Source organism: Dromiciops gliroides, chromosome 5 (assembly GCF_019393635.1).
Source record: "Dromiciops gliroides isolate mDroGli1 chromosome 5, mDroGli1.pri, whole genome shotgun sequence".
In the NCBI taxonomy this organism is placed as follows: Eukaryota; Metazoa; Chordata; class Mammalia; order Microbiotheria; family Microbiotheriidae; genus Dromiciops; species Dromiciops gliroides.
Window position 1 is genome coordinate 303,166,476 of NC_057865.1, and position 11,767 is coordinate 303,178,242.

At 47.7% G+C, this 11,767-nt stretch overlaps 2 protein-coding genes across 2 annotated transcripts; both read right to left on the reverse strand.

The window, feature by feature from the left end:
* Positions 1-554: 554 nt before the first annotated feature.
* LOC122729084 (SH2B adapter protein 1-like) lies at positions 555-2,282 on the reverse strand. Its single transcript, XM_043967744.1, has one exon. It carries the CDS (start codon positions 2,262-2,264, stop codon positions 555-557), a length of 1,710 nt encoding a protein of 569 aa, XP_043823679.1. The 5' UTR covers positions 2,265-2,282.
* A 384-nt stretch (positions 2,283-2,666) lies between these two features.
* LOC122729085 (SH2B adapter protein 1-like) lies at positions 2,667-11,504 on the reverse strand. Its single transcript, XM_043967745.1, has 3 exons — positions 9,927-11,504; positions 4,113-4,303; positions 2,667-2,679 (listed from the first exon to the last, which is right to left on the reverse strand). The coding sequence occupies exons 1-3, from the start codon at positions 11,478-11,480 to the stop codon at positions 2,667-2,669; spliced, it is 1,758 nt and encodes a 585-aa protein (XP_043823680.1). The 5' UTR covers positions 11,481-11,504.
* Between the last annotated feature and the right edge of the window lie 263 nt (positions 11,505-11,767).

The window sequence follows — 11,767 nt, forward strand, 5'->3', positions numbered from 1 at the left end:
AAGGGTGTGGCAATTGCTCTTTAATGAGGCTTGGGGACGAGCTGAGAAAAGGGAGGGGGGGGTTAGAGAGGACACAATTCCACACTAAACTGATAAATCTTTACCTTTATTCCAGATTATTTTCCTTTTTACTGTCAGATACATAACATTTGAATATTTGTGAACAGAAGAATGTCTTTTCTTGATAACATAAATATTTTAGAGCAAGGAAAACGGTCTTGTAGTGGTGGGCAACATTTTAAAAAAGAAATGTAAGAAAAAAGCGCAAAGTATAACATTATAACAGAATGTTCATCTTTTAAAAAAAACCACTAACTATAAAGTGTGACAGGTACAATAAGTTACAGCAAAAGCAATAGATGAACCCTTATGAGTGGTCCCACAGCCCTACCTAGATTTTTCAGTTGCTAACTTCTTCCACAAAGAGGAAAGAAATAGGATGACAGTGCTTCCTTCGTTTTCACACCAACTTCCAAAAATGAAACCACGTTACTCACCCAGAGGAGACTGACAAAAGAGCTAAGGAAATATTGTCTTTGTCTCCTCTGTGTAGTTTAGGTTAGGACTTTGCTCATCCCAATTTCTGTATTGTCCTCTACTTCTAACTCTACTTTGTGCATGGTGGGCTCTGGCCTTTTTTCTAACAGCAGGTCCACCCCTAGACAATCAAGGGCAAGGGGAGCAGTTGTACCTCTCTGGGGAGGGTCCATCCTGGGTCCTGGCCCAGGGCCAGAGAGAAAGGGGGACCTGGATATGTGGGTGTATTCCTCCATATAGGAAGGAGTTATTGATGGCTCCTGAGTGGACCCCATCCTCCTGGGCACTCCCTCTGCCCGTTCCCTGCCTTTTGGCCACTGTGGTGCCTTAACATAGCTGGTAAGGGTAACGTGGCTGAAGGGCTCAGACTCCACAGGAATAGGGTGGACACTGAAATATGCCAGCATGTCACAGACTGTGGAGAAGAAGAGGTGCCGCACCTGGCACTGACCACTGTCATTCAGGGTAAGAAGACGGTGTTTGACCCTGCCCTCAAAGTTGAATGTGAGGACATACTTCCCTATCTTCTTGTTGCTTTTACGTACCAGGTAGACACCTCGGCTGGCAGCACCCCCTTCAAGTACTAGCTCAGCAGCTTGGAGTCTAGGGATGGTTCCATGGAACCAAGGGTACTCTGAGAGGAGGTCGTCCCTATCACCTCCATCTGCCTCCTCCTGAGACAGGAAGGAGCCTGTGGTGTCTGGAGCATAAGGGGTTGGTGGGAGGTTAGTTTTCCCCACTGGGGGCCCCTTTTTAATGGGGAATCGGGAAGACACCTCAGGGGGTATCAGTTCAGTTGAGTAATAATAGGAGGCAGCAGTGGAGGCAGAGCTGGGGGAGACAGAAGCTGAGGGATGGTCTGAGAGGCCCCCACAGGCCCCCTGAGGCAGGTCCACGTGGCTCTCCCTAGGTGCCAAGGGCAGCTCCTGTCTGTGCTCTGTCCTTGTCCCAACCTTGAAGGGCCCCTCTGCCCCACGGCTAGTTGACTCCTCACTGGCACTACCACCCTCACCCAGGACAGGGAGCCCAGAGGCTGAGGTCTCCAAGGGTTCCCCTCCCCTACTTATTGTCTCCATCTCAAAGCTTTCTCCAGGTGCCCCACCACTAGTTGGCCCCTCACTGATGCTATCACCCCCATCAGAGGAGTGGGAGTTGCTGTTTTCACCCAGGTCAGGTGGCCCTGAGGCAGAGCTCTCCAAAGGTCCAACTGCAGAGGGGGGGTCACCCGCTCCCCGCCACTGGAAGATCCCTTGGACTGAGCGGCCAAATGAGCGCAGGGAGAAGCGTTTCTTCACCTGAGGCTTTGAAGAGTTTGAAGCCATCGAGGAAGGGAGAGGGCCAGCCTGGTCTTCAGAGGATCGAGAACGACCCCACACAGTCAGAGGCTCACTGTTCCCACAGCTCTGCAGGGAAGGACCACTTGATGGGGTTTCCTCACCAAGACTAAGGAGCATCCGACCAGATGATAAAAGGGAACCTGAGGTCTGGGCCACCTCTGCCTCAAAATGCTGCAAGAAGAGCAGAGCAAAACGTCGGGAGAAGGTTGCCTCATCCCCAGAGTATTGGGGATGGGAAGCCCAGTAGAGGCAGAAGCGTCGGGCACAGTCCAGGGCTGCTTCCCGAGCCTGGGATTCACAGAACTCCTGCCAACCTGGGGAAGGTGGTGGTGATGGGAGAGGGTGAGGAGAAGGGGCAGCGCCATCCTCAGGGGAAGGGGCACCATTCATGATGAGCCAGATGAGATGGAGAGTCCAGGATCTGTTGAGGGTCTGAGGAAGAAGACCCTTAACCCTAAATTGGGACAGAGAAGAGGATAAGAACAGTGTAGAAATCTGTAAAAATATATCCTTCCTGGCAGCAGCTAGGTGGCACAGTGGATAAAGTACTCGCCCTGATTTCAGGAAGACCTGAGTTCAAATCTGCCCTCAGACACTTGATGCGAACATGAGAGGGAGGATGGTAAAGAAAAAGGACTTACTTGAGGTCAAAAATCTGACTTGAATCCCTGTTCTGGTGGGTGACTATAAATAAAAATGTGGCTTGGCTAAATTACATTTATTACAACCAACAGAGGTTTATAAATTATACAAGAGATGCCATGAGAGGCATGTCCCAACAACTGGATGCTATCAGCTGGGTGGCCTGGGAAAACAGAAAGGTGTTAGACATGCTCCCAGCAGAGCCAGGAGGAGTCTGTGTGATGTTATGTGGCGACCGTTGTATATTTATCCCTAATAATAGAGCCCCAGTTGGGTCCATTACCCAAGCATTGAAAGGGCCCATGGCCCTATCTGAGGAAGTGGCTAGAAATTCAGGAGTGGATACAAGGGCTTGGATAAGTTGGTTAGACTCTTTGTTTACTGGTCCCTAGTCTAGGGTGAGCTCCATGGTAATAGTGAATTTTAGGGTCCTTCTCATACTTCCTGTTCAGTCCCTTGCTTTATAGACTCGGCACAATGTACAATCCAACTGATGCAGCTGACACTGACCCAACGGTTCACAGAGAAAGGAGAAAAGACCCCGATCCTGAAACTTCAGAAAGGAGAGACCAGTGATGATCTGGACTTAAACCAGCAGGCTGCCAATCATTGGGAAAAGGAAGCAAGCCAGTGACTCAAGTACAGTGTGTGCTCTCTGAGTAAAAGAGCAAGGGAAGGGCAGCTAGGTGGTGCAGTGGATAGAGCACCGGCCCTGGATTCAGGACGACCTGAGTTCAAATCTGACCTCAGACACTTAACACTTACTAGCTGTGTGACCCTGGGCAAGTCACTTAACCCCAATTGCCTCACTAAAAAAAAAAAAAAAAAAGAGGAAGGGGGATTGAGTCAGTTCTGACTCTGAGGCTGGGGTCTGGAAAGTTCCCAACTCCCAGTCCCTTTTATGGTTAGACCAATCTGTCCATATTCCATCCTGTTGCTAAAACACACAGCCCTCCCCCTTGTTCTGTGGCCAAGCAGGAGAGCTGTCTCCTGTTAGTGCAGACCCACCCTGATGCTACCTCTCCCTGCTTGCATTCCCAAGCCCTAGCTCCTGGGACCAGCTCCTGATATCATCTCTCCCTTCTTCCCCCTTGTCCCCTCTGCTTGACTTGGTGGTCTCCTCGAATTATTTGGGTAAACTGAGGCAATTGTCCCATACATCAGTAACAGAGTCCCAGTAGTAAAATTGACTGGGCCTCCCGTGGCTTTAGATGCAAGCAGCTCCAGTGCTTGTTTAGGTTAACTGTGTCTTTAAATTCCACCATTTAAAACAATTAAGAAAACTAATTAAAAAACATGACACCCCTCCCCCAACAAACAAACAAAAAACGGAGAAACTTCCAGTGCCAAAATGGCCAAAAATGAGGAAGTGAGGAAGTAACCCCCAGAGGTTCTCCCAAATTTCCCCTCCAAAGTGACTTAAAACTGCCTCTGAATCCCTCCAGGGGTAGGGAAGCAGCCCACCAGCTGGGCAGGAAAGGTCTGTCTTACCTGGGAGGGAGGGAGGTGAGGTCCAGGAGTAGGAACAGCAACAGCAGCAGCTTCTGGACTCACAGCAGGGGGCCTGAGGCAAGGCTTTTAGCCTGGGCAATTCACCTGCAAGGCTCCACCCCCCTGCAAACCAGCAGCTCCCTGGGCAGGTGAGCAGTCTGGGCAGCAGTTTGGGGACCCTCACCAGGCACCAGGGAGGTGCCCTGCTGACCAGTAGTGAAGCCCAGCTGAAAACTGGTAAACCGCAAGTTCCCACCCCTGTGACCGTCCAGCAGAGAGACCTTTTCCAGGGCAAACTAGCAACAGGGGACCCCACCCCCCAGCATATTACAACAAAATGACCTTTCCAGGGCCTGCTAACAGAGCACTGATCACCATAGCAAAATTGGGCAGACTGGAAACAAAATTACTCCCCCCCACCCCCAGGGCCTGCTAATAGAAAAACCCTGCTAACAGAGCAATCCAGCAGCAGGGGCCCAGCCTTGGGGCAGAACAACAGCACTATCCCTCCTTCAGGGCCGGCCACTAGAAAGACTTTGTTAACTTTAGCAACCTAGAAAAAGCAAGCTGCTAAGCCCTTGTAATGTTAAAGATAATGTTCGGATTCGCTCCTACATAATGACACTCCAACACCAGGTGAAGAAAATTCAATTTAATGAGTATTATAGTACAGGAAAAGAGATATTAGTTTGGCAACACCAATAAAGTAAGCAGCCTAACAATGTAACTATTATAGCAAAAGCGACCACTATGTAGAGATTTAAAGAGAAATACAGGGGCAGCTAGGTGACGCAGTGGATAGAGCACCAGCCCTGGAGTCAGGAGTACCTGAGTTCCAATGTGGCCTCAGACACTTAACACTTGCTAGCTGTGTGAGCCTGGGCAAGTCCCTTAATCCCAATTGCCTCACTAAAAAGAGAGAAAGACAGAGAGAGAGAGAGAGAGAGAGAGAGAGAGAGAGAGAGAGAGAGAGAGAGAGAGAGAGAGAGAGAGAGAGAGAGAGAGAGAAATACATCACCAAATCGGGGAAGCACCAACTCCTGGGTCCAATTGGCTGGGGGTCCCGGTACAGCCTCCCAGAGTCCCGATTGGGAATATCCCAGGAAGAGCGTCCTCTCCATGGGTGAGACTCCAAAGAGGGGGCAGGGGGACTTACTTTGAGTTATGTAGTACCTTAAACAAAAGTGGCTTGAAGCCACCAATGGTGGCTTGTATGATGAGCTAATTTTTTTGTGTGTGTGTGAGGCAAATGGGGTTAAGTGACTTGCCCAGGGTCACACAGCTAGTAAGTGTCAAGTGTAGGAGGCTGGTTTGGAACTCAGGTACTCCTGACTCCAGGGCCGGTGCTCTATGCAGTGAGCCACTTAGCTGCCCCATGATGAGCTAATTTTATGACTGACACCAAGTGAGTTCACGCCGAATCACTGCCAGAGAAGTTGGAATAAACATTTAGTTTCTCAGGATATACTCCTGAGGGAGAGTCAACCCCCCAGGACTACCCCTGGAATTGTTTATAGTCCCTAGGAATGGCTAGTTCCTGGGAACCTTAGGCAGTTAATCAGGAAGATATGCTTAGAAGGGACCTGGCCAGGATCCCAGCAGGGTATCCTCCTTCACGTTCCCACTCTCGGTCAAAATGGGAAATTTCCCATGTTAAGCTATAGCTAGAGTTAGCAGAAAACATCTGGGAGTTCATAGAGGGGGCAAACAGTTTTGTGAGCTAGGCCTATACCTGGATAATCTTCTTCTTCTTCTTCTTCTTCTTCTTCTTCTTCTTCTTCTTCTTCTTCTTCTTCTTCTTCTTCTGCAGGCCAATGGGGGTTAAGTGACTTGCCCAGGGTCACACAGCTAGTAAGTGTCAAGTGTCTGAGGCTGGATTTGAACTCAGGTACTCCTGAATCCAGGGCAGGTGCTTTATCCACTGCACCACCTAGCCACCCCCTGGATAATCTTCTAATATTCATTTACCTTTCAGCCCTGAAGCACAGTGAAAACCTAGAAAGACCCAGAGCCTCAGCACAAAAACCAGGGACAGTTTAGGAATAGTGCCCTACTTGAATAAAAATATCAAGTCACAAAAGAAGGCACAAAAATGAGCAAAAAAAGCCTGACTATTGATAGGGAAAATCAAGGCATAAACACAGAGGAGGACAATAGTAAAAAAAAAATTGCTAGAGGTGAAGCTTCAAAGAAAAATGTAAATTGGTCTCAGGTCCAAAAATAATTCCTGTAAGAGCTTAAAAGGGATTTTGAAAATCAACTTAGAGCAGCAGAAGAAAAACTGGGGAAAGAAATAAAAGTAATGCAGGAGAAACATGAAAAAGAAATACAAAAATTTCCTGAGGAAAATAACTCCCAAAAACCAGATTTAGCCAAATGGCTACAAAACTGTGCATACCCTTTGATTCAGCAGTACCACTGCTAGGTTTATATCACAAAGATATCTGCCAAGAGAGAAAAAGATGTATTTGTACAAAAATTGTTATAACTGCTCTTTTTGTGGTGGCTAAGAATTGGAAATCAAAGGAATTCCCATCCACTGAGGAACAGCTAAACAAACTGTGGCATATGAGGGGGATGTGCTATAAGAAATGACAAGCAGATTGACTTCAGAAAGGCCTGGAAAGTCATGTATGAAATGATGTCTAGTGAAGTGAGCAGAACCAAGAGAACATTGTGCACAGAGACAGCAATAAGGTTTGATGCAGCACCGTGAATGACTTGACTGTTCTCAACAATACAGTGATCCAAGACAATCCCAAAGGACTATTGATGAAGTATACTACCCACTCCAAAGAAAGAACTGATATTGATGGAATAGACTGAAGCATGCTCTTTTCCACTTTCTTTCATTTTTTTTCCTTTGACTCAAGTCTGCTTGTACAAAGTGTCAAATATGGTCATGTTTTACATAACCATACATATATAACCTATGCCTGATTGCTTGCCACCTCAGGGAGGGGCGAGGGGAGGGAAGGAAAGAAGGATAAATATTGGAACCCAAAAGTACAAATAAAAATGTTTATTACCAAACAAAAGTCTAAGACCAAATCTAAGGCCTTCAGTGTACTTAGTATCCAAACTCTTTAAAACTAAGGCATTTGAAGCCAGCTGTGTGAATTCAGTAATCATTTTATTTTTCAGTAATCATTTCTAAGACTGAAGCTTAGAGGGCCTGCAGGGTTTGTAGAATGCAAACATTTTCAAAAATCAATCAAAGCAAATATTTTATTTTTTTTCTTTTATTTTCTTTTATTTTTTTTCTTTAACGTGTGCACTTGTATTTGAACTGGTCTTAAGTCAGTGTACAGGTAAAGCTCTCCTCCCCTCCCCCCAAGTACTGGCACCAATCTCAAAACTTGCGGGGAGACTGTGAAGTCTTCATTCACATCTATGTTGGGGGCAGGGAGGGAATTTAGGGGGCCACTCATTATGGCTGACAAAAAAAAAAGGAACAAGTATTAAGGCGGAAGATACAAAAAGTTGTTTTTTTTTTTTTAAAGGATTACATAATTTACACATAAAGCAGAACTGTGTACCTCCCCCCCTCCCCCTCTGGATTTTTAAGTAGCTCCTTAAAGCAAATATTTTAAAAAGGAGCCAAACACCTAACGTAACTGGAAGGTAACTGGAAATCTTGGGTCTGCAAGGGTCTAGTTATTATAAAGTGATCTCCAGAGTGGCCGGCTTAGAGGACATGCCCTACTAGTGAATATTGGGGAAGAGAATTCTTAGGGTGATTGATTTGAAATCACCAATAGGGTCATAAAAAGCCTCCAAGATATCCATTTAAAAAGTGTGTGTGTGTGTGTGTGTGTGTGTGTGTTAGGAGAAGATACTTTTTTTCATCACCAAAACTGCTGTGGCCAAAAAACATCTTGCAACCTACCCTAGCTTGCCCCCCTCCTTGCCTCCCTCCCTCCCTCCCTCCCTCCCTCCTTTTCTTTTTTTTTCGGGGCAATGAGGTTTAAATGACTTGCCCAGGGTCACACAGCTAGTAAATGTCAAGTGTCTCAGGCTGGATTTGAACTCAGGCCCTCCTGACTACAGGGCCAGTGCTTTATCCACTATGCCACCTAGCTGCGTCTCCCGCCCGCTCCCCCCCTCCCCCCAGCCCCTTTTCTTTCACCCAGGAGGCTGGAACTCAGACATAACCTTCTCTGACCAACATTTTCTCCCTGGCTCCATGGAGGACAGAGAGTAGAAGGGACCCTAGGACTCAAGAGGAGGGGGCAGAGCCTGGGAGGAGTGCCAGCCCTGAGGGGTGGGTTGGAGGGGGGAGAGCAGCAGTGTCCATGGTCCCCCCCACCCAAGCAGGCAGGACTGAGGCTTCTGGGAAATTGGAAGACCAGAGTCACTCAGGTGTACACCTCTCTTAATGAATGTTTGACCTACACACCGGCACACAGTGTTCCCCCTCAGCCTCCTGCTTATAGCACTAAGCGAATGGATATTTAATTTACGTAATAATGAAATGGGGGCAGGGGTAAGGGGGTGGCAATCATGCTTTAGTGAGGCTTGGGAACAAGCTGAGAAAAGTGAGGAGGGGTAGAGAGGCACAATTCCTCAGAGGGCTCTGGGATGGTGAAGGGAGGGGTGTGGAAGGGGCAAAGGCAGAGAGCTTCCTCCCCCTCCCTGGGAAATTGCGGCAGCTTGAACCCTGGGTGGGTCGGGGTATTTGAGATCCCCTTATTTAGGGTTTTGGAGAAGAGACCAGCTCCTTTCTGTGCCACCTTGGGGCTAGATCATGGACACCCCAAAGTGAGGAGCCCCTTTGGGCTTCCTTCTGCTCTGGACATAGGGTGGTCCAATTCCTTGTAATACTGGAGGTGAAATGAGTACCAATGTCTAACGTTATATTTTCTAGTAATGCATACCTGGGTATGATAGTTAAAAAAATAATCCTAGAAACCCTAGATGCCGTAGCTGACACTAAGGGATAGGATCTCTTATGACTAATCAAGATTTTAACCATTCTACTGCTGGCATTTAACTGAAGTCTAACCCTATTTGAATACTTTTTAAAAAAAATGACAAAAAGGAGGTTTTTGATAAAGCATCTAAACACCAAATGGTACTGGAGGGGAAACTGAAATCTTGGGACCTCAAGGGTCCAGTGTAAGGTCATTTCGACCATGCTAGGCTTAGAGTACATGCTCAGCTGGTGATTATTTGGAAACATGAAGCTGAGATGGATGAACATTGTCCAAGTAATAAAATTAACTGGGCTTTCAGTGACTTTAAAATCCAAGAATCTCTAGTGGTTTTAGAAGAAACTGAGGCTTAGGCATTGGAAGGGAACTTTGTAAGTTCACTAAACATATCAAAGTCTGAATTTTAGAAGGCATTTAGAAGGCATTTTAACTGAAAAACTTTACAAAAATCTTTATTCCAGATTATTTTCCTTTTTACCATCATATACATAACATTTGAATATTTCTGAAAGGAAGAATATCCTTTTTTTATAACAAATATTTTAGAGCAAGGAAAACTGTCTTGTAATGGTGGGCAACATTTTTTAAAAAAAGAAACGTAAGCAACACATACACACAACATAGAATGATTAAGAAAAAAGTGCAAAATATAACAGTATAACAGTAGTTCACCATTTGTTTAAACAGTAACTATAGTTCAAGTGTGACGGGCACAAGAAGTTACAGCAACAGCAATAGATGAACCCTTATGAGCGGTCCCACAGCCCTACCTAGATTTTTCAGTTGCTAACTTCTTCCACAAAGAGAAAAGGAATAGGATGACAGTGCTTCCTTTCCTTTCAAACCAACTTCCAAAAATGGAACCAAGTTACTCACCCAGAGGAGACTGACAAAAGAGCTAAGGCAATATTGTCTTTGTCTCCTCCGTGTAGGTTAGGTTTGTACTCTACTCATCCCATTGTTTGTATCGTCCTCTACTTCTCACTCTGCCTTGTTCTGGCTGGGCTCTGGTCTTTCTTCTAACAACAGGCCCATCCCCAAGACAATCAGGGGCAAGGGGAGCAATTGCACCTCTCTGGGGAGGGTCCATCCTGGGTCCTGGCCAAGGGCCAGAGACAAAGGGAAACTTGGACATGTGGTTGTATTCCTCCGTATAGGAAGGAGTACTTGTTATCAATAGCTCTGGAGTGGACCCCATCCTCCTGGGCACTCCCTCTGCCCGTTCCCTGCCTCTTGACCACCAGGGTGCCTCAATATAGCTGGTGAGGGTAACATGGTTGAAAGGCTCAGACTCCACGGGAATAGGGTTGAAACTGAAATATGCCAGCATGTCACAGACTGTTGGGAACAAGTGTTGCATCACCCAGCACTGACCATTGTCATTCAGGGTAAGAAGACGGTGCTTGACTCTGCCCTCGAAGTTGAATGTGAGGACATACTTCCCTATCCTCTTGTTGCTTTTATGTACCAGGTAGACACCTTGGCTGTCAGCACCCCCTTCAAGCACTAGCAGGGCAGCTTTGAGTTTAGGGAGGTTCCCATGGAACCAAGGGTACGCTGAAAGGAGGTTGTCCCTATCACCTCCATCTGACTCTCCCTGAGGCAGCAAGGAACTTTGGGTGTCTCGAGCATCAGGGGCTGGTGGGGGGTAACTTTTCCCCACTGGGGGCCCCTTTTTAATAGGGAATCGGTGAGGCACCTTGCAGGGTATCACTGCCATTGAGTCATAATGGGAGGCAGCAGTGAAGGCAGAGCTGGGGGAGACAGAAGCTGAGGGATAGTCTGAGAGGCCCCCACAGGCCCCCTGAGGCAGGTCCACGTGGCTCTCCCTAGGTGCCAAGGGCAGCTCCTGTCTGTGCTCTGTCCCTGCCCCATCCTTTAAGGATCCTCCTGTCGTCCTTAGTGTCTGCATCTCAAAGCTTTCCCCAGGGGATGCCCCACGCCTAGCTGGCCCCTCACTGGTGCTACCCCCCTCACCCAGGCCAGATAGCCCTGAGGCAGAGGTGTCCAAATGTCCTACAGCAGAAGGGGGGTCACCCGCTCCCCGCCACTGGAAGATCCCTCGGACTGAGCGGCCAAATGAGCGCAGGGAGAAGCGTTTCTTCACCTGAGGCTTTGATGAATTTGAAGCCATCGAGGAAGGGAGAGAGCCAGCCAGGTCTTCAGAGGATCGAGAATGACCCCACACAGTCAGAGGCTCACTGTTCCCACAGCTCTGCAGGGAAGGGCCACTTGATGGGGTTTCCTCACCAGGACTAAGGCGCATCCGACCAGATGATGAAAGGGAACCCGAGGTCCGGGCCACCTCTGCCTCAAAGCGCTGCAAGAAGAGCAGAGCAAAACGTAGGGAGAAGGCTGCCTCATCCCCAGAGTATTGGGGATGGGAAGCCCAGTAGAGGTGGAAGCGTCGGGCACAGTCCAGGGCCGCTTCCCAAGCCGCAAATTCACAGAACTCCTGCCAACCTGGGGAAGGTGGTGGTGATGGGAGAGGGTGAGGAGAAGGGGCAGCGCCATCCTCAGGGGAAGGGGCACCATTCATGATGAGCCAGATGAGATGGAGAGTCCAGGATCTGTTGAGGACCCCGTCAGCTGGTTGGCTTTTGGGGACTTTGAATTCCAGAGGAGGGGTCTGAAGGAAAAGACCCTTAATCCTAAATTGGGACAGAGAAGAGGGTAGTACCAGTATATAATTATTTAACAATATACCCTTCAGTTCAGCTATGTGTATCCACTGTTAACAGGGCACTGGCCCTGGATTCAAATCTGTCCTCAGACACTTGGCAATTACTAGCTATGTGAACCTGGCCAAGTCACTTAAGCCCTACT